Source organism: Oncorhynchus mykiss, chromosome 1 (assembly GCF_057628025.1).
Source record: "Oncorhynchus mykiss isolate SJ-2025 chromosome 1, ASM5762802v1, whole genome shotgun sequence".
In the NCBI taxonomy this organism is placed as follows: domain Eukaryota; kingdom Metazoa; phylum Chordata; class Actinopteri; order Salmoniformes; family Salmonidae; genus Oncorhynchus; species Oncorhynchus mykiss.
In genome coordinates, this window is record NC_143022.1 from 27,475,860 (window position 1) to 27,496,488 (window position 20,629).

General features: G+C 42.8%; 1 protein-coding gene across 1 annotated transcript in view; it reads right to left on the minus strand.

Annotated features, from left to right (window-relative positions):
* Positions 1-20,629, minus strand: part of LOC110520038 (cadherin-13) — a 603,183-nt gene that overhangs the window by 242,856 nt on the left and 339,698 nt on the right. The window contains exon 6 of the mRNA XM_090218153.1: positions 19,497-19,641. Within this exon, the coding sequence (XP_090074279.1) occupies positions 19,497-19,641 (145 nt within the window). The remainder of the gene's footprint in view (positions 1-19,496; positions 19,642-20,629) is intronic.

The window sequence follows — 20,629 nt, forward strand, 5'->3', positions numbered from 1 at the left end:
GGTTTTATTGCCAGGGCCATCCATACGCAAAAAGTATGCACGCATAACTGTAAGCTGCATTGGATAAAAGCATCTACTAAATGGCATATACTATTATGTATTATTATCAATATTATTATTATAATGATTATATTATACAGTGCCTTGCGAAAGTATTCGGCCCCCTTGAACTTTGCGACCTTTTGCCACATTTCAGGCTTCAAACATAAAGATATAAAACTTTTTTTTTTGTGAAGAATCAACAACAAGTGGGACACAATCATGAAGTGGAACGACATTTATTGGATATTTCAAACTTTTTTAACAAATCAAAAACTGAAAAATTGGGCGTGCAAAATTATTCAGCCCCTTTACTTTCAGTGCAGCAAACTCTCTCCAGAAGTTCAGTGAGGATCTCTGAATGATCCAATGTTGACCTAAATGACTAATGATGATAAATATAATCCACCTGTGTGTAATCAAGTCTCCGTATAAATGCACCTGCACTGTGAGTGTCTCAGAGGTCCGTTAAAAGCGCAGAGAGCATCATGAAGAACAAGGAACACACCAGGCAGGTCCGAGATACTGTTGTGAAGAAGTTTAAAGCCGGATTTGGATACAAAAAGATTTCCCAAGCTTTAAACATCCCAAGGAGCACTGTGCAAGCGATAATATTGAAATGGAAGGAGTATCAGACCACTGCAAATCTACCAAGACCTGGCCGTCCCTCTAAACTTTCAGCTCATACAAGGAGAAGACTGATCAGAGATGCAGCCAAGAGGCCCATGATCACTCTGGATGAACTGCAGAGATCTACAGCTGAGGTGGGAGACTCTGTCCATAGGACAACAATCAGTCGTATATTGCACTAATCTGGCCTTTATGGAAGAGTGGCAAGAAGAAAGCCATTTCTTAAAGATATCCTTAAAAAGTGTTGTTTAAAGTTTGCCACAAGCCACCTGGGAGACACACCAAACATGTGGAAGAAGGTGCTCTGGTCAGATGAAAACAAAATTGAACTTTTTGGCAACAATGCAAAACGTTATGTTTGGCGTAAAAGCAACACAGCTGAACACACCATCCCCACTGTCAAACATGGTGGTGGCAGCATCATGGTTTGGGCCTGCTTTTCTTCAGCAGGGACAGGGAAGATGGTTAAAATTGATGGGAAGATGGATGGAGCCAAATACAGGACTATTCTGGAAGAAAACCTGATGGAGTCTGCAAAAGACCTGAGACTGGGACGGAGATTTGTGTTCCAACAAGACAATGATCCAAAACATAAAGCAAAATCTACAATGGAATGGTTCAAAAATAAACATATCCAGGTGTTAGAATGGCCAAGTCAAAGTCCAGACCTGAATCCAATCGAGAATCTGTGGAAAGAACTGAAAACTGCTGTTCACAAATGCTCTCCATCCAACCTCACTGAGCTCGAGCTGTTTTGCAAGGAGGAATGGGAAAAAATGTCAGTCTCTCGATGTGCAAAACTGATAGAGACATACCCCAAGCGACTTACAGCTGTAATCGCAGCAAAAGGTGGCGCTACAAAGTATTAACTTAAGGGGGCTGAATAATTTTGCACGCCCAATTTTTCAGTTTTTGATTTGTTAAAAAAGTTTGAAATATCCAATAAATGTCGTTCCACTTCATGATTGTGTCCCACTTGTTGTTGATTCTTCACAAAAAAATACAGTTTTATATCTTTATGTTTGAAGCCTGAAATGTGGCAAAAGGTCGCAAAGTTCAAGGGGGCCGAATACTTTCGCAAGGCACTGTATATAATAATATTATTATTATATTATGATGTTAGCTGATGCAATGTTAGTGGATCATGCAAAAGAGTACACAAGAACTTCGCCCTGACCATCGTGGTATGGCACGACTTCCGCCGAAGTCGGCTCCTCTCCTTGTTCGGGCGGTGTTCGGCGGTCGATGTCACCGGCTTTCTAGCCATCGCCGCTCCATTTTTCCATTGTTCCATTTGTTTTGTCTTGTTCCCTGCACACCTGGTTTTCATTCCCTAATCACACTGCATGTATTTATTCCTCTGTTCCCCTCCATGTCTTTGTGTGAAATTGTTTTTGTTACATGTTCGTGTGCATGCACCAGGCTGGGTTTTTCCCCGTTATTTCCGTGGCTTTTCACTAGGGATGTTAATTGTACACATTTGCTAAATTTCTGTGACTGTTTCGCGCATAGCACTTTTACCTTTCGCCTGCAGCAAAAGCCTCTATCCCGTCCTCTGGCTAGACAGAGGAGTCCAGATGAGTCCTTTAGGATTTTAGTCACTTCGGTGTAACAAGGGCCTAGCCGTGCGGCCCTACCAACCCCTCTTATTTATTCGTAATGGCCCTTCGTGTGAGTTGGGTTTGTTCCTTCGTTCACGTTGTCACTGCCTATATAATTCTATCGTGGGCTCTTAGAGTATTATATTCCTTCTAGCTACTCAAGTTTATACTAAGATCTCCTTTTAATCACCTGTCCTTTTTATATATTTATATATCAATACCTAATAATGTCTTATTGATTATTATGCTTGTCAGCTAGTAGTCGCTTGGAATCTAGTATTGTTATATGTGGGATGTAACTTCTAATCCCTGATATACTTTTTATTGTCCACACAATCAAGTATTCTTTAGTGCTATAGCCTTAATTAACCTATAACCAGTGTCACTTTCTGTTCAGTTAGAGTGTCAAAGGTGTTTGCTCTCCAGATCGTTAAACTGGCCTAGTTAAATCACTGTTTTTGTCTTATACACGTTACCATACTTCAATGGTCATACAGTTCTCCTTAATACAACAATAGTGCTCAATCAATCCTTAATACACTTTATATCAATGCCAGCTAATTATTGCAAATATTAAATGCATTAACACTTCTAACAATATTGACTAAATAGCAAAAATAGTTAAATTACCTTAAATGCTCAGTCCCTTGGTCCTTCCCGAAACTGGTCTTTAACTGTTTCCTATGGTTACACTTTTTACTGCCTGCTGTTTAGATATTGACTTCCTTTTTTCAACCCTTGGCTACTACGAGGCTTACTTATTTCTGGGCTTTTTCAATCTTGTCAAACTGCAATTGTCTCTGGTACCCAAAATATGGAACTTGTTGATCTCAAGTGACCTATACACCTCGCTCAGTTGAGGGGTAAAGTTCTCTCCTACTCACTGTTGTTCGCTTCTTCTGTGAGTTTCCAGAGTACCATACAATTATTAAGATATACCAGTCAATAGTTTGCTCGTGCCTTAATGTCGAAGTAGTCAATACATATATAAAGTATAAAGTAATTTACCTTGCCTGTGATTCTTTATGATATCCAAATCATATATGTTGAGGATCATGGTCTCTTATGATCTCTGTTCTCTTTATATACCTTTTTACAAGGGAAGTTCACACTGGCACTGCAGACCTACGTAATCTTAGACCTGTGTGTAAACGGAAGCTTCCTATTATTACCATTCAAGTTCATGCACTACTGACTCCCACATTGCTGCTTCCGTGTTACTGTGGCTGATTCTACTCAATGATACCAGCTGGTTGTTTCTACCACTGGATGTGGCATGTCAAGCGTCAGCTGGGAGAAGTCTATGCTAGGTATCTCCTCTGCTCCCCCTTGCAGTCCAGTTTCTGCAGGTGTGGTCCGTGGTTCCAGGAGGTCCCATGGATGCCCTGTATTGTTGTCCCCATTGCTTGATGGAGTGGGCAGATTCTTTTCGTCTCTTGTCACAGGAGCATGTGTCGATGCATCTTACCTCAAAATTTGAATTATTCCACAATACTGATGAGCTCCAAGATATATATTATCACCTACACTCGTAGAAAAAAAGGTGATATCTAGAACCTAAAAGGGTTCTTCCGCCGTCCCCATAGGATAACTCTTCGAATAAACCTTTTTGGTTCCAGGTAAAACCATTCTGGTTCCAGGTAGAACTCTTTATGGGTCCATGTAGACCCCTTTCCACAGAGGGTTCTACATGGATCCCAAATGTTTTTAGCCTACTCTATTGCACACATGTTGTTAAACATCATGAAATATATTGCGGTACAGACAGTAGCCTACAAATAGCAAATTAGAAATCAATTGAGTGAGCTTGAAATTGATTTCAATATAATTGTACAGGCCTATGTAGCCTACTATATTTATATTTTAATACAATAATCTCAGTTTTCATTTGAATCATCCTTTGTTGTTTGTAGCCTAACAATTGCAGACATTGGCAACTTTGTATTTCTAGTCAACTGCGTTCTGAAGTTATTGGACGTCACAGAGAGACAAACATCTCGATTCTATTTTTTAGCAGAGATCTTCTGTTTATAAAGTGACACGGAAGGGCAAAAAATGGTCTGACAACGCACATGTCTGTTCTACGAGTGGTCTGAGGCAGTCAGTAAATAAGAAGCATTTTCAATTGCTACTTTTGTACCAATGGTTTTGGGAAACAGCTTGGAGATTTAACGATGCTCCTAGGAAGGTTCTTACGATTAACTTAGCCTTAAGATGCTTTTGGGAAACTGAGCCGAGAGCACAGCAGAGTCAGACTGCGTAGAGGAATGCAGAGGCACATCCACTCTCACAGCTGGAGCCTAGGCCCTAATTACTTATGATAGAGACACAAATTTGATGGTAAAACTCGCACAAACTCAGTTATCTGGAATATGTTAATTTATTCCTCATCATGTTCAATTTCATGAGAAGGATTTGTTCAAATACTTAGCTGACAAAAAAACAAACATGGCCTGAGCACCGAGGGCAGATATAGAAAAACACCCACCCCCAAAACAAATGGCCAAATAGAGGCATGCCATTTATTCCACAGATACCTTGAAGATGTACTGTAAATGTTTTCATGAACTGTAGCAAGGCAGACCAACTATTCCAAGGCTGTCAAAAAAGATGGGGTGCTTGGGAAATACGAGAAATTGAGAGAGTAAAAAAAAAAAGCAAACGAGAGTGCATGTCGAAATGTACAAACAACCTTGGGGCATGCATGGCAGTGAGAGAGGAGTAAGATAGAGAGAGAAAGAGTAAAAAAGGAACTGAAAAGGAGTGTGGGTAAGTAAACAGAAGGGGAGAAAGGCTTGCCAGGAGAGCTGGGCTTGGGGTTGCTCAGTTATCAGTTTGCACAGAAATGTCAGGAGCAGTGAGACACTGTCCCCTGCAGCCTCCCCTGTTGCCTGCTGGCCCCCACAACAGAGACAAACACATCACACATCACCATACTGTATTATACATACTACAGTAAAACACACACTCCACACAAACACAATTTCCATAATTTCCATGGTAGTTTAGAGGGTTTGTTTGGGGGCAACTATACTAAGTATATTGTGGTATGGTTAAGTTATTCTTGAAGAAATATGGTGTGGAATATTGCAGAACATATGTAGGGTAAAGAGTGAGGTAAATAAAATAAGGCAACCCACATTAAATAATACTATAGAAGGCCTAAATACTACAGTATTCACTCAGGTGTTTATATTCTCTTTACTGTAGTATTCACTGTAGTATACTGCAGCAATAAAAGTTAACGATAATATAAAAACTGTAGAAAAAAACCTGTATATTCAATAGTAATTCATGTATTGTTTCAGATTGTAGTATACTGTAGTTTTTACTGTAGTGTTTTGTGCGGACTGTAGTATACTGTAAAATGTATTGTAGTGTTTTTGGATACAGACCTTAGCAGTAGCATATTGGCCATATATCACAAACCCCCGAGGTGCCTTATTGCTATTATAAACTGGTAACCAATGTACAGTAATTAGAGCAGTAAAAATAAATGTTTTGTCATACGCGTGGTATTCGTCTGAAATACCACATCTGTCAGCCAATCAGTATTCAGGGCTCAAACCACCCAGTTTATAATGTAGTTTATTATTTATTAACTCTAGTGTTTTTGAAGACCTTTTTGTAGTATTTACTAGAGTGTTTTTGGGGGGATAATAATGTAATATTTACTATAGTATTCTACAGTATATTACTAACTTCTATAGTAAGTACTACACATGTTAATGTGTAGTGTAATATTCTACAGTATACTACAGTATTCGATTTTGGAAAGCACACAAACACATGCTTGCTCCTCACACATTAATATTGAAATCACACAAACAAATCAACTCCTCTACAGGTTGTGTGGTACAGTAATGGTATGGGAGAGTAAGGGTTAACCCTGGGGAGCATGTTTGAGGCCAGCAGTAGGGTTGTGAGGTCTCTGATTGGACCCCTCCTCCTGGGAAGTCCATATTAATGACAGGACAGGACAGGCCAGAGGTCCAGGACGCATCTAGGACCTGTCCACCTCTATGATTAATGATGCTGGAGTCAGTGGTCATTTGCTGAGGCTGTGGGGTTGAGTCCTGATTAGGATGGTATTGGCAGGGGCATAATTATGAGACTGATCCCATTAACCTCATCTCACACCCACCCCTGTCCACATAGACACCTAGCTAAATAACTACTGTACACCTTGCCTGGTGCAACCTCTCAGGAGCAGGGGCAAAGTGCACTAAATTCATCTCATTACATTCTACTGGCACTGTGTGTGATTGACTGAAAATGTATCCCATCTACCCCACACCCCCCCACATAACCCGCTTCCAACAACCCTGAGCACTGTAGAAGTGAAATGAGAGCAGGATTTAATTGTCTCCTCTGTACATCATCAGTCAGATCGCTCATCTCAATTTGATTTACCATGGCAACTGCGCCAAAGAGATGTTATGAAAATATAGTGAAATTAAATCAAGACCACAGCGTTTTTGAAACATATCATAGCAAATAAAACAAATCAGCTTCAATCTTATTAAAGCGAGTCACTCGGAGGACCTGATTCTACTTTCTAGATTAAATCGAATCCAAACTAGGCAGGAAACTACACAACATAGCCAAAAGTATGTGGACATACTTTCAAATTAGTTGATTCGGCTATTTTAGTCACACCCATTGCTGACAGGTATATAAAATCGAGCACACAGCCATGCAATCTCCATAAACATTGGCAGTAGAATGGATGTTATTGAAGAGGTCAGTGACTTTCAACGTGGCATCGTCATAGGATGACACCTTTCTAACAAGTCAATTCGTCACATTTCTGCCCTACTAGAGCTGCTGTAAATGTTAGGTACAAAGTGGTAGGTCACATAAGCTCACAGAACGGGACCGCCAAGTGCTGAAGTGCGTAGCGTGTAAACATTGTCTGTCCTTGGTTGCAACACACACTACCGAGTTCCAAACTTCCGCTGGAAGCAACGTCAGCACAATAACTGTTCGTCGGGAGCTTCATTAAATAGTTTTCCATTGCCAAGCAGGCGGCTACACAAGCCTAAGATCACCATGTGCAATGCCAAGTGCCGGCTGGAGTGGTGTAAAGCTTGCCGCCATTGGACTCCGGAGTACTGGAAACGCGATCTCTGGAGTGATGAATCAGGCCACCATCTGGCAGACCGACGGACGAATGCCATGAAAAAGCTACCTACCCGAATGCACAGTGCCAGCTTTAACGTTTTGGGTGGAGTAATACTGGTTTGGGCTAGGCCCCTTCGTTCCAGTGAAGGGAAATTTAACACTACAGCATACAATAACATTCTAGATGATTCTGTGCTTCCAACATTGTGGCAACAGAATGTGGCAACATTGTGGCAACAAAGCGAGGTCCATACAGAAATGGTCTGTCGAGATCGGTGTGGAAGAACTTGACCGGCTGGCACAGAGCCCTGACCTCAATCCCATCAAACACCTTTGGGATGAATTGGAATGCCGACTGCGAGCCAGGCCTAATTGCCCAACATCAGTGCCCGACCTCACTAATGCTCTTGAGGCTGAATGGAAACAAGTCCCAGCAACAATATTCCAACATGAAGTGGAAAGCATTCCCAGAAGAGTGGAGGCTGTTATAGCAGCAAGGGGGGACCAACTCAATATTAATGCCCATTATTTTGGAAAGAGATGTTCAACGAACAGGTGTCCACATACTTTTATTCATGTAGTGTAGTTCTGAAATGTTAATGCAGCGGAATTTGCAAAGCCTTAACTTGTCTCAGTAAAAAGATTCACACTTTTAACTAAGATGATTCATCTGTATTTTGGCCTGAACCTCCATATCCCAATAAAAACCTAGCTCGCTGGGTATCTGTCATATTCCTGAAACCCACCCAATTCACTGCAAGGCTTTAAACCATAACATTACTAAGAGCTACAGGGATATCTAAAGTAATTCCATAATTTGGACCATTGGCTATTAGAAAAACCTGCTTTGGTTCTTGATATTAGTTCAGTGTGCAACCAAGAGCTCTGTGCCTACTGTTTTATTACCCCAATGATAGTTTGCACATCATTATGCCTTCATTAGCCAAGCTGTATGCATCCATACAGCCAAACTGTGCAGTTGAAGACTATTGTCACCATGGGGAATAACACTGTGTTACTCTACTGACTGTGGGATTCATTTCTCTCTTTGCCTGCTGACTTTCCTCCCTCATCTTCTGCTTTTGGAGATGTAGTGGTATGTACAGTATATTTGTTTGTGTGTAGGGATAGTCATATGAAATTATGTCACTATGCAAATAATATCATAAGATTTTTTCAGATTTCCGGAGAGTTCTGATGTTTTTTGTAACTGTTTAAACTTGGACACTTGCTTACTGCGCAGCCTACTTAACAGCTGCAGCACATGTCTCTCCTGAGTCGCACAGGTTGCACATTAAGCAACTTGGGCAGGGGCCAGCAGTGTGTGTGACACCTGAGGGAGAGAGAGAAAAAGTAGCCACTGAATCGCGTTAGTTAGACAAACTTGTAAAAGTCATAAGTTATCTATCATCCCATCTGGTAGTGCCGGTCTTTACAGCATCAAATCAATGTAAAGAAACTAGCTAAGATACCCAGAGGCTATTTTGCTGCGCTACCCATCCTTGTCTACAACGTTCCATTCAGATTAAACAACAGCCCACCTGTCGGTTTCTTGTTGTAGCCTACTCCTTCTCATTTAGCTAACTTAATTTCGTAATTGTTATTCCATTTCGCATTGATTGTAGATCTCCCACTTCATGTTGCTACACATGGAGCCTCTGTAGTGCCAACAGCAACAAGCTACACACGTTAGCGCTGTGTAGGCTATTAGGTAGCCTATGTCTTTTTATGGGGAATAAGTAAAATAAACTCAATTCTAAAGTTTGTTATTTTATTAAATTAAGTGTTTCAAATGGCATGCTATATCCTTGTGTGTAGCAATGTCACATAGATCATTATATTTAATTGAGACAAAGCCTTTTGATTTGATGTGATTTTCATTGATAAAAATGATTTATTTCACTCAAAAAGGAATACTTTCGCAATGTATTCGAATACCAACGTCCGTTCAAATATTCAAATGGCTGTGCCCATCCCTATTTGTGTGCTAATGATAAGAGCACAAGTCAGCTCTTTACAGAGGTAGGCCCTTATATCATCTCAAATCAAATCAAATTGTATTGGTCACATACACTGTTCAGAAGATGTTATTGCGGGTGTAGCAAAATGCTTGTGCTTCTAGCTCCGACAGTGCAGTAATATGTAACAAGTACTATCTAACATTTTCACAACATATACCCAAGATACACGTACAGTGCCTTCCGAAAGTATTCGGCCCCCTTGAACTTTGCGACCTTTTGCCACATTTCAGGCTTCAAACATAAAGATATAAAACTGTATTTTTTTGTGAAGAATCAACAAGTGGGACACAATCATGAAGTGGAACGACATTTATTGGATATTTCAAACTTTTTTAACAAATCAAAAACTGAAAAATTGGGCGTGCAAAATTATTCAGCCCCTTTACTTTCAGTGCAGCAAACTCTCTCCAGAAGTTCAGTGAGGATCTCTGAATGATCCAATGTTGACCTAAATGACTAATGATGATAAATACAATCCACCTGTGTGTAATCAAGTCTCTGTATAAATGCACCTGCAGCTTGGAAAGACAGTACCGTTGTCACGGTTTTCTTTATGTGATGGAGAGTCGGACCAAAATGCGGCGTGGTAAGTGTCCATGGTAAATCTTTAATAAAGAAAATACTGACACTGCATACAAAACAATAAACAAATGATGACCGTGAAGCTACAAAATAGATCTGTGCTGACACAAGCCACTGACATAGACAATCACCCACCAACAAACAGTGCAACCCAGGCTACCTAAGTATGATTCTCAATCAGAGAAACTAATGACACCTGCCTCTGATTGAGAACCATACTAGGCCGAAACATAGAAATAGACAAACTAGACATGTAACATAGAATGCCCACCCAGCTCACACCCTGACCAACCAAAACATAGAAACATACAAAGCAAACTATGGTCAGGGTGTGACAGTACCACCCCCCCCCCCCCCCCCCCAAGGTGCGGACTCCGGCCGCAAACCGTGAACCTATAGGGGAGGGTCTGGGTGGGCATCTGTCCGCGGTGGCAGCTCTGGTGCTGGACGTGGCCCCAACTTCACCTTAGTCTTCCCCCACCTTGTCCTCTTCCGTGGCCTCCTCACCATGGCAACTCTTCTCAATGGACAGAGGGGCGGCAGCTCGGGACAGAGGGGCGGAAGCTCTGGACAGAGGGGCGGCAGCTCCTGGCTGACAGATCTGGAAGAGTCTGGTTGACTGGCAGATCTGAAAGAGGCTGGCTGACTGGCAGATCTGGAAGAGGCTGGCTGACTGGCAGATCTGGAAGAGTCTGGTTGACTGGCAGATCTGGAAGAGTCTGGCTGACTGGCAGATCTGGAAGAGTCTGGCTGACTGGCAGCTCTGGCTGCTCCATGCTGACTGGCTGCTCTGGCTGCTCCATGCTGACTGGCTGCTCCATGCTGACTGGCAGCTCTGGCTGCTCCATGCTGACTGGCTGCTCTGGCTGCTCCATGCTGACTGGCTGCTCCATGCTGACTGGCTGCTCTGGCTGCTCCATGCTGACTGGCGGCTCTGGCTGCTCCATGCTGACTGGCGGCCCTGGCTGCTCCATGCTGACTGGCGGCCCTGGCTGCTCCATGCTGACTGGCAGCTCTGGCTGCTCCATGCAGACTGGCAGCTCTGGCGGCTCCTTGCAGACTGGCAGCTCTGGCGGCTCCTTGCAGACTGGCAGCTCTGGCGGCTCTTTGAAGACTGGCAGCTCTGGCGGCTCCTTGCAGACTGGCAGCTTTGGCGGCATCCTGCAGACTGGCAGCTCCTTGCAGACTGCCAGCTCCTTGCAGACTGGCAGCTCCTTGCAGACTGGCAGTTCTGAACAGGCGGGAGACTCCGGCAGCGCTGTAGAGGAGGAAGGCTCTGGCAGCGCTGGACAGGCGAGGAGCACTGTAGGCCTGATGCGTGGTGCTGGCACTGGTGGTACTGGGCCGAGGACACGCACAGGAAGCCTTGTGCGGGGAGTTGCTACCGGAGGGCTAGGGTGTGGAGGTGGTACTGGAAAGACCGGACTGTGCAGGCGCACTGGAGCTCTTGAGCACCAAGCCTGCCCAACCTTACCTGGTTGAATGCTCACGGTCGCCCTGCCAGTGCGGCGAGGTGGAATAGCCCGCACTGGGCTATGCAGGCGAATCGGAGACACCGAGCGCAAGGCTGGTGCCATTTAAGCCGGCCCAAGGAGACGCACTGGAGACCAGATGCGTAGAGCTGGCTTCATGGCACTTGGCTCGATGCTCACTCTAGCCCGGCCGATACGCGGAATTGGAATGTACCGCACCGGGCTATGCACCCGCACTGGAGACACTGTGCGCACCACAGCATAACACGGTGCCTGCCCGGTCTCTCTAGCCCCCCGGTAAGCACAGGGAGTTTGCACAGGTCTCCTACCTGGCGTAGCCATACTCCCTGTTAGCCCCCCCCCAAGAAATTTTTGGGGCTGCCTCTCGGGCTTCCTTGCCAGCCGTGTTCCCTCATATCGCCGGCTCCTCTCTCCGGCTGCCTCTGCTCTCCTAGCTGCCTCCACCTGTTCCCATGGAAGGCGATCCTTTCCCGCCAGGATCTCCTCCCATGTGTAGCAACCCTTGCCGTCCAACACATCGTCCCAAGTCCATTCCTCTTTGCGCCGCTGTTGCCTGTCACCACGCCGCTTGGTCCTGTTGTGGTGGGTGATCCTGTCACGATTTTCTTTATATGATGGAGAGTCGGACCAAAATGCGGCGTGGTAAGTGTCCATGGTAAATCTTTAATAAAGAAAATACTGACACTGCATACAAAACAATAAACAAATGATGACCGTGAAGCTACAAAATAGATCTGTGCTGACACAAGCCACTGACATAGACAATCACCCACAAACAAACAGTGCAACCCAGGCTACCTAAGTATGATTCTCAATCAGAGACAACTAATGACACCTGCCTCTGATTGAGAACCATACTAGGCCGAAACATAGAAATAGACAAACTAGACATGTAACATAGAATGCCCACCCAGCTCACACCCTGACCAACCAAAACATAGAAACATACAAAGCAAACTATGGTCAGGGTGTGACAACCGTGCAGTATCGAAAAGCCTTTACTGCTGCTCGATCATCCTATTTTTCCAACTTAATTGAGGTATAGGGGGCAGCATTTTCACTTTTGGATAAATAGCGTGCCCAATTTCAACTTCCTGCTACTCATGCCAGGAATATAAGATATGCATATTGTCAGTAGATTTGGATAGAAAACACTCTGAAGTTTCTAAAACTGTTTGAATCATGTCTGTGAGTATAACAGAACCTATGTAGCAGGTAAAACCCAGAGGACTAACCGTTCTTATTTTTTATTTTTTTTTGGTCTCTGTTCACTGATTTCTCATTGGCAAATTATATTTCTTAGGAACCTGTTTTCAGTTCCTACCGCTTCCACTGGATGTCACCAGTCTTTGGAATTTGGTTGAGGTTATTCATTTGTGCAATGAAGAAGTAGGCCATCTAGGAATTGCGTAACACTGTTGAGAATGCACAAGACTTGAAAAGTAGCAACTTTTGAAATATTTTGTGGTGACGTTGCGTTTTTTCCTGGATCAAACGCGTCAAGTAAATGGACATTTGGATATATATGGATGGAATTAATCGAACAAAAGGACTAATTGTGATGTTTATGGGACATATTGGAGTGCCAACAAAAGAAGCTCGTCAAAGGTAATGCATGTTTTATATTTTATTTATATGTTTTGTGTTGCGGCTGCAGGGTTGAAATATGCTACCCTTTTTGTTTACTATTGTGCTATCATCAGATAATAGCTTCTTATGCTTTTGCCGAAAAGCCTTTTAAAAAGCTGACATGTCGGCTGGAGTCACAACAAGTGTAGCTTTAATTGAGTATCTTACATGTGTGATTTAATGAAGAAAAAAAATTATCCTGCATTTTTCCTGATTTCTGCCCAACTGTCCCCTATCCTAAAGAGGATAAGAACAATCCGAAATGTATTTTGATACTGTCACACCCTGACCATAGTTTGCTTTGTATGTTTCTATGTTTTGTTTGGTCAGGGTGTGATCTGAGTGGGCATTCTATGTTGGATGTCTAGTTTGTCTGTTTCTGTGTTTGGCCTGATATGGTTCTCAATCAGAGAAAGGGGATTAGTCGTTGTTTCTGATTGGGAGCCATATTTAGGTAACCTGTTTTATCATTGTGGGTTGTGGGTGATTGTCTGTTAGTTGCTTGTGTCAGCACAGTTCTCATATTAGCTTCACGGTCGTTATTTGTTTATTGTTTTGTATAGTTTGTATTCAGTGTTTTCTTTAATAAAAAAATTATCATGAACACATACCACGCTGCATTTTGGTCCGCTCCTTACGACGATCGTGACAGATACTGTCGCAAAGCTAACTAAAAAGCAGCATTCCCCAAGTGAGGATGGCTTTCACTTCAGCAGTAATAAATTCATGAACTTCATTGAGGAAAAGACCATGATTATTAGAAAGCGAATTACAGACCCTTTAAATCTCAGTTGTCCTGAGTCTGCACAACTCTGCCAGGACCTAGGATCAAGAGAGACACTCAAGTGTTTTAGTACAAAATCTCTTGACATAATGATGAAAATAATCATGGCCTCTAAACCTTCAAGCTGCATACTGGACCCTATTCCAACTAAACTACTGAAAGAGCTGCTTCCTGTGCTTGGTCCAAAGCCAAACTTTGACCCAGAAAATATAAAAAACTATCAGCCTATATCGAATCTTCAATTCCTCTCAACATTTTTAGAAAAGGCTGTTGCACAGCAACTCACTGCCTTCCTGAAGACAAACAGTGTATATACGAAATGCTTCAGTCTGGTTTTAGACCCCATCATAGCACTGAGACTGCACTTGTGAAGGTGGTAAATGACCTTTTAATGTTATCAGACCGAGACTCTGCATCTGTCCTCGTGCTCCTAAACCTTAGTGCTGCTTTTGATAACATCGATCACCACATTCTTTTGGAGAGATTGGAAACCCAAATTGGTCTACACGGACAAGTTCTGGCCTGGCTTAGATCTTATCTGTCGGAAATATATCAGTTTGTCTCTGTGAATGGTTTGTCCTCTGACAAATCAACTGAGCATTTCGGTGTTCCTCAAGGTTCCGTTTTAGGACCACTATTGTTTTCACTATATATTTTACCTCTTGGAGATGTCATTCAAAAACATAATGTTAACTTTCACTGCTATGCGGATGACACACAGCTGTACATTTCAATGAAACATGGTGAAGCCCCAAAATTGCCCCCGCTAGAAGCCTGTGTTTCAGACATAAGGAAGTGGATGGCTGCAAACTTTCAACTTTTAAACTCGGACAAAACAGAAATGCTTGTTCTAGGTCCCAAGAAACAAAGAGATATTCTGTTGAATCTGACAATTACTCTTAAATGGTTGTACAGTCGTCTCAAATAAAACTGTGAAGGACCTCGGCATTACTCTGGACCCTGTTCTCTCTTTTGACGAACATATCAAGACTGTTTCAAGGACAGCTTTTTTCCATCTACGTAACATTGCAAAAATCAGAAACTTTCTGTCCAAAAATGATGCAGAAAAATGAATCCATGCTTTTGTTACTTCTAGGTTAGTCTACTGCAATGCTCTACTTTCCGGCTACCGGATAAAGCACTAAATAAACTTCAGTTAGTGATAAATATGGCTGCTAGAATCCTGACTAAAACCCAAGAATTTGATCATATTACTCCAGTGCTAGCCTCCCTACACTGGCTTCCTGTCAAGGCAAGGGCTGATTTCAAGGTTTTACTGCTAACCTACAAAGCATTACATGGGCTTGCTCCTACCTATCTCTCTGATTTGGTCCTGACGTACATACCTACACGTGCGCTACGGTCACAAGACGCAGGCCTCCTAATTGTCCCTCGAATTTCTAAGTAAACAGCTGGAGGCAGGGCTTTCTCCTATAGAGCTCCATTTTTATGGTATGGTCTGCCTACCCATGTGAGAGACACAAACTCGGTCTCAACCTTTTAAGTCTTAACTGAAGACTCATCTCTTCAGTGGGTCATATGATTGAGCGTAGTCTGGCTCAGGAGTGTGAAAGTGAACGGAAAGGCTCTGGAGCAACGCACCGCCCTTGCTGTCTCTGCCTGGCCGGTTCCCCTCTTTCCACTGGGATTCTCTGCCTCTAACCCTATTACAGGGGCTGAGTCACTGGCTTACTGGTGCTCTTTCATGCCGTCCCTAGGAGGTGTGCGTCACTTGAGTGGGTTGAGTCACTGATGTGATCTTCCTGTCTGGGTTGGCGCCCCCCCTTGGGTTGTGCCGTGGCGGAGATCTTTGTGGGCTATACTCTGCCTTGTCTCAGGATGGTAAGTTGGTGGTTGAAGATATCCCTCTAGTGGTGTGGGGGCTGTGCTTTGGCAAAGTGGGTGGGGTTATATCCTTCCTGTTTGGCCCTGTCCAGGGGTATCATTGGATGGGGCCACAGTGTCTCCTGACCCCTCCTGTCTCAGCCTCCAGTATTTATGCTGCAGTAGTTTTTGTGTTGGGGGGCTAGGGTCAGTTTGTTATATCTGGAGGACTTCTCCTGTCTTATCAGGTGTCCTGTGTGAATTTAAGTATGCTCTCTCTAATTCTCTCTTTCTCTCTTTCTTTCTCTCTCTCGGAGGACCTGAGCCGTAAGACCATGCCTCAGGACTACCTGGCATGGTGACTCCTTGCTGTCCCAAGTCCACCTGGTCGTGCTGTTGCTCCAGTTTCAACTGTTCTGCCTGCGGCTATGGAATCCTGACCTGTTCACCGGACGTGCTACCTGTCCCAGACCTATTATTTGACCATGCTGGTCATTTATAAACATTTGAACATCTTGGCCATGTTCTGTTATAATCTCCACCTGGCACAGCCAGAAGAGGACTGGCCACCCCTCATAGCCTGGTTCCTCTCTAGGGAGATTTTCCTAGCCAATGTGTTTCAACACCTGCATTGCTTGCTGTTTGGGGTTTTAGGCTGGGTTTTGTACAGCACTTTGAGATATCAGCTGATGTACAAAGGGCTAAATTAATACATTTGATTTGATTTGATCACTCCTGTGTTCCAATGGCACGTTGTGTTAGCGAATCCAAGTTTATCATTTTAAGAGACTAATTTATCATTAAAAAACCCTTTTGCAATTATTTCAGCTCAGCTGAAAACTGTTGATGGTGATTAACCTTTTGTGACTAGAGGGCAGTATTTTCATTTTTGGAAAAATAACGTTCCCATAGTAAACGGGATATTTTGTCAGGACAAGATACTGGAATATGCATATAATTGACAGCTTAGGATAGAAAACACTCTAAAGTTTCCAAAACTGTAAAAATATTGTCTGTGAGTATAACAGAACTGATGTTGCAGGCGAAAGCCTGAGAAAAATCCAAACAGGAAGGGACTCTTATTGAGAAGGCTCTGCGCTCCTATGCGTCCCTATTGAGCAGTGAATGGGCTATCAACCAGATTACTTTTTCTATGGCTTCCCTAATGTGTCTAGTGTCACAATACATAGGCTTTTATTTTGAAAAATGAGCCTGAACGTCAACATTGCGTCAGTGGTCAGCTGAAGTGTCTCATAGTGTTTGGTGCGTAAAGGACAAATGCGACCATTGTTTCTCTCTCCTACAATGAAGCCACCAGTCCCGGTTGATATATTATCGAATAGATATTTGAAAAACACCTTGAGGAATGATTATAAACAACGTTTGCCATGTTTCTGTCGATATTATGGAGCTAATTTGCAATATTTTTCGGCGTCGTCGTGACCGCAATTTCGGTCGATTTCTCAGCCAAACGTGAAGAACAAACGGAGCTAGTTCGCCTACAAAAATAATATTTTTGTAAAAAAGGAACATTTGCTATCTAACTGGGAGTCTCGTGAGTGAAAACATCCAAAGCTCATCAAAGGTAAACAATTTAATTTGATTGCTTTTCTGATTTCCGTGACCAAGTTACCTGCTGCTAGCTGGACAAAATGCTATACTAGGCTATAGATAAACTTACACAAATGCTTGTCTAGCTTTGGCTGTAAAGCATATTTTGAAAATCTGAGAAGACAGGGTGATTAACAAAAGGCTAAGCTGTGTCTCAATATATTTCACTTGTGATTTTCATGAATAGGAATATTTTCTAGGAATATTTATGTCCGTTGCATTATGCTAATTCGTGTCAGATGATGACAACGGTCCCGTTCACGGGATGGGGTGTCACTAGATGTTAAAGAAGCAATTAAACTTGCCTTCTTTAGACTAGTTGAGTATCTGGAGTATCAGCATTTGTGGGTTCAATTACAGGCTCAAAATGGCCTTTCTTCTGAAACTCGTCTGTCTATTCTTGTTCTGAGTAATGAAGGCTATTCCATGTGAGAAATTACCAAGAAACTGAAGATCTCACACAACACTGTGTATAACTCCTTTCACAGAACAGTGCAAACTGACTCTAACCAGAATAGAAAGAGGAGTGGAAGGCCCCGGTGCACAACTGAGCATGAGGAAAAGTACATTAGTCTCTCTAGTTTGAGAAACAGACGGAAAAGTGATCCGTGCATACGTATTCACACCCTTTGCTATGAAGCCCCTAAATAAGATCTGGTGTAACCAATACCTTCAGAAGTCACATATTTCGTTAAATAAAGTCCATCTTTGTGCAATCTAAATGTCACATGATCTCAGTATGTATACACCTGTTCTGAAAGGCCCCAGAGTCTGCAACACCACCAAGCAAGGTGCACCACCAAACAAGTGGCAACATGAAGACCAAAGAGCTCTCCAAACAGGTCAGGGACAAAGTTGTGGAGAAGTACAGGGTTGGGTTGTAAAAAAATATCAGAATATCAATAATATACTGAGAACTCAACTTGCTTTAAAGAGTCAAACAGAGAGTGCCATGTTTCCGTGGAGCAGAGTATGTTACAATCCCTGGTGTCCCTCTGAAAAGCAACTCTCACCTTGAGCTCATCAATTTTATTATCCAGAGATTGGACATTAGCGAGTAAAATACTCGGGAGCGGTGGGTGGTGTGCACGCTTCCTAAGTCGGACCAGAAGACCGCCTCGAGTACCTCTCCTTCGCCTGTGTTGTTTTGGGTCAGCCTCTGGAATAAGTTCAATTGCTCTGGGAAGAGCAAACAAAGGATCCGCTCCAGGGAAGTCGTAATCCTGGAAGTTCTGGTGAGTTTCCCTTTTGTGTCGTGCAAACTCATTCTCTCTCTTTCTAACTGTCTTTTTCTCTGTCTCTCACAAACACACACACTAATTCACACACGTGCACACATACACACTAATACACACGGACATACATATATGTATGCACACACACCCACACACACACACACACACACACACACACATAGTGAGTGACAGCTGAGGGAGAGGACAGTGTGTGGTAAGGGAGGGTGTGTGATATGGTGGAATGAGTTCAGACCTCAAAGGGCTCTGCTCTCTCTCTCTCTGACTTTCTAATTTCTGCAGCTCATAGAAGTGGAAAGAAGAGAGAGGAGAATTCATCCACTTTCCAAATGGTCTGCTTCCTGTGTGATTCATTGAACAACAAAAAGACAACAACACTGACCTCGTAAAAGGAGGAAAGGAATGAAAAGCTCAACTGATGATGTTCACCTTTCTATGGTCACATTGTTTGCCAAGGTGTGTACTAAACACGTGCATTATTCTGACACATTCATTTTTCAAAATGTGTCTCAGTGTATGTCTTTCAAAATTGAAGAAGCACTTGAGAACAATTATGTTCTCAAGTACTGAGTACAAATAATCAATATGACAAAGTAATTACTCCAAAATTTTCCTGTCTCTCTTTTGTCCCCTCAGCAGCTTTCACAGAGACCACAATTATTGCAACACTATATAGTCTAGTCAAAGACTGGTGACAATCAATCACCATCTTCATACTAGCTTTCCCTTGACCCAGGGTTATCTTCAGTAGGAACCAAACGGCCCGAAATGGGGAGAGTCTCCAATAACTTGTCCAATAAGAAACGCTTGTTTTCTTTATCCATTGCAAAATGTTGGCAGCAGTATGCACTAATTAATATTACCCAACATGGCCATAGAAAATCAGAGAGAGCAGCGTCTCCTACCTGTAGGTGAGCCCTCCAGCACCTCTCCAGCATAACGGGTCTCCTTGAAGATGGGCCTGTTGTCATTCTGGTCATTGACGTCCACGAGCAGGGCTACAGGACCCTCCACCAGCTTCCCATTCTGGTCTGTCACAGACACCTCCAGCTGCAGTCAGGACACACAAGGGTCAGGACAGGAGTTCAAAGGTCACAAGAGTATTTCACTCATCCAGTTGGCATTGTAGGGTTTATGCGGGATGAACACGGGTCGATAGACTTGTGAAAGTATAGAGTACCTGATTGCGTGTTAAACACCTCAGAGATTAATGTATGAGAAGAAGAGGTCAATCATGTGGTTGAAAATGTGTAAAAAAATATATATATTTTGTATGAACAAGAGTAGTTTATGTATTTATTCTCGGACTCAAACACACACACACTCGACACATAGGTACGTAACACATAAAGTAGTGACTACATTGTTTCCAATGATATTCCACTTAAAGCATTGTAAACTCTATGTAAAAAAAAAACAAAGTGGTACCAATCTAGTGCTATTCCATTTGCCCTCTCTCTCTCTCTCTCTCTCTCTCTCTCTCTCTTTCACAACACTACAGCAGCAGAACATATAATGTAATGAATAGATGGACAGTGATGAAAGTTAACGACTGTAATTTTCACCCAAATGATGTCGCAAGCATTTATCTCCCGCTGAAGTGAAAATGTCACTTAGAGAGAGACTTTGAAACATCAGTCCTAGGCTCTGTGCAGGGGGAGTAATTACTTTGCGTTTTGTTGCCCATGGTCCTCAATTACTCTCAACCAGCAGGAGAGATGAGTGGCTGTTCCTGTTCCTGAATGAAGTGGATGGATCTGGTGTTAGAGACCTGTGCTGCTTTGCCATGTTACCAATGAAAAGACACAATGAGAGGACACATTAGGCCTGCTCTCAGATATGAAGTGGTCCTAGTAAGCTCCAAACCACAGGAAGCATCTCAAACTCACTCACCCCACTGAGTGCAAATGTCAGTTCAACATTTAGTTTAGATTTACATTTAGTTGAGTTGTCTGTTGTGAATTGAATGTGAAATCAACAAAACATTTCCCCATGTGATTGGATTTGGATTAAAAGTTATGTGAAAAAAAGACAATTC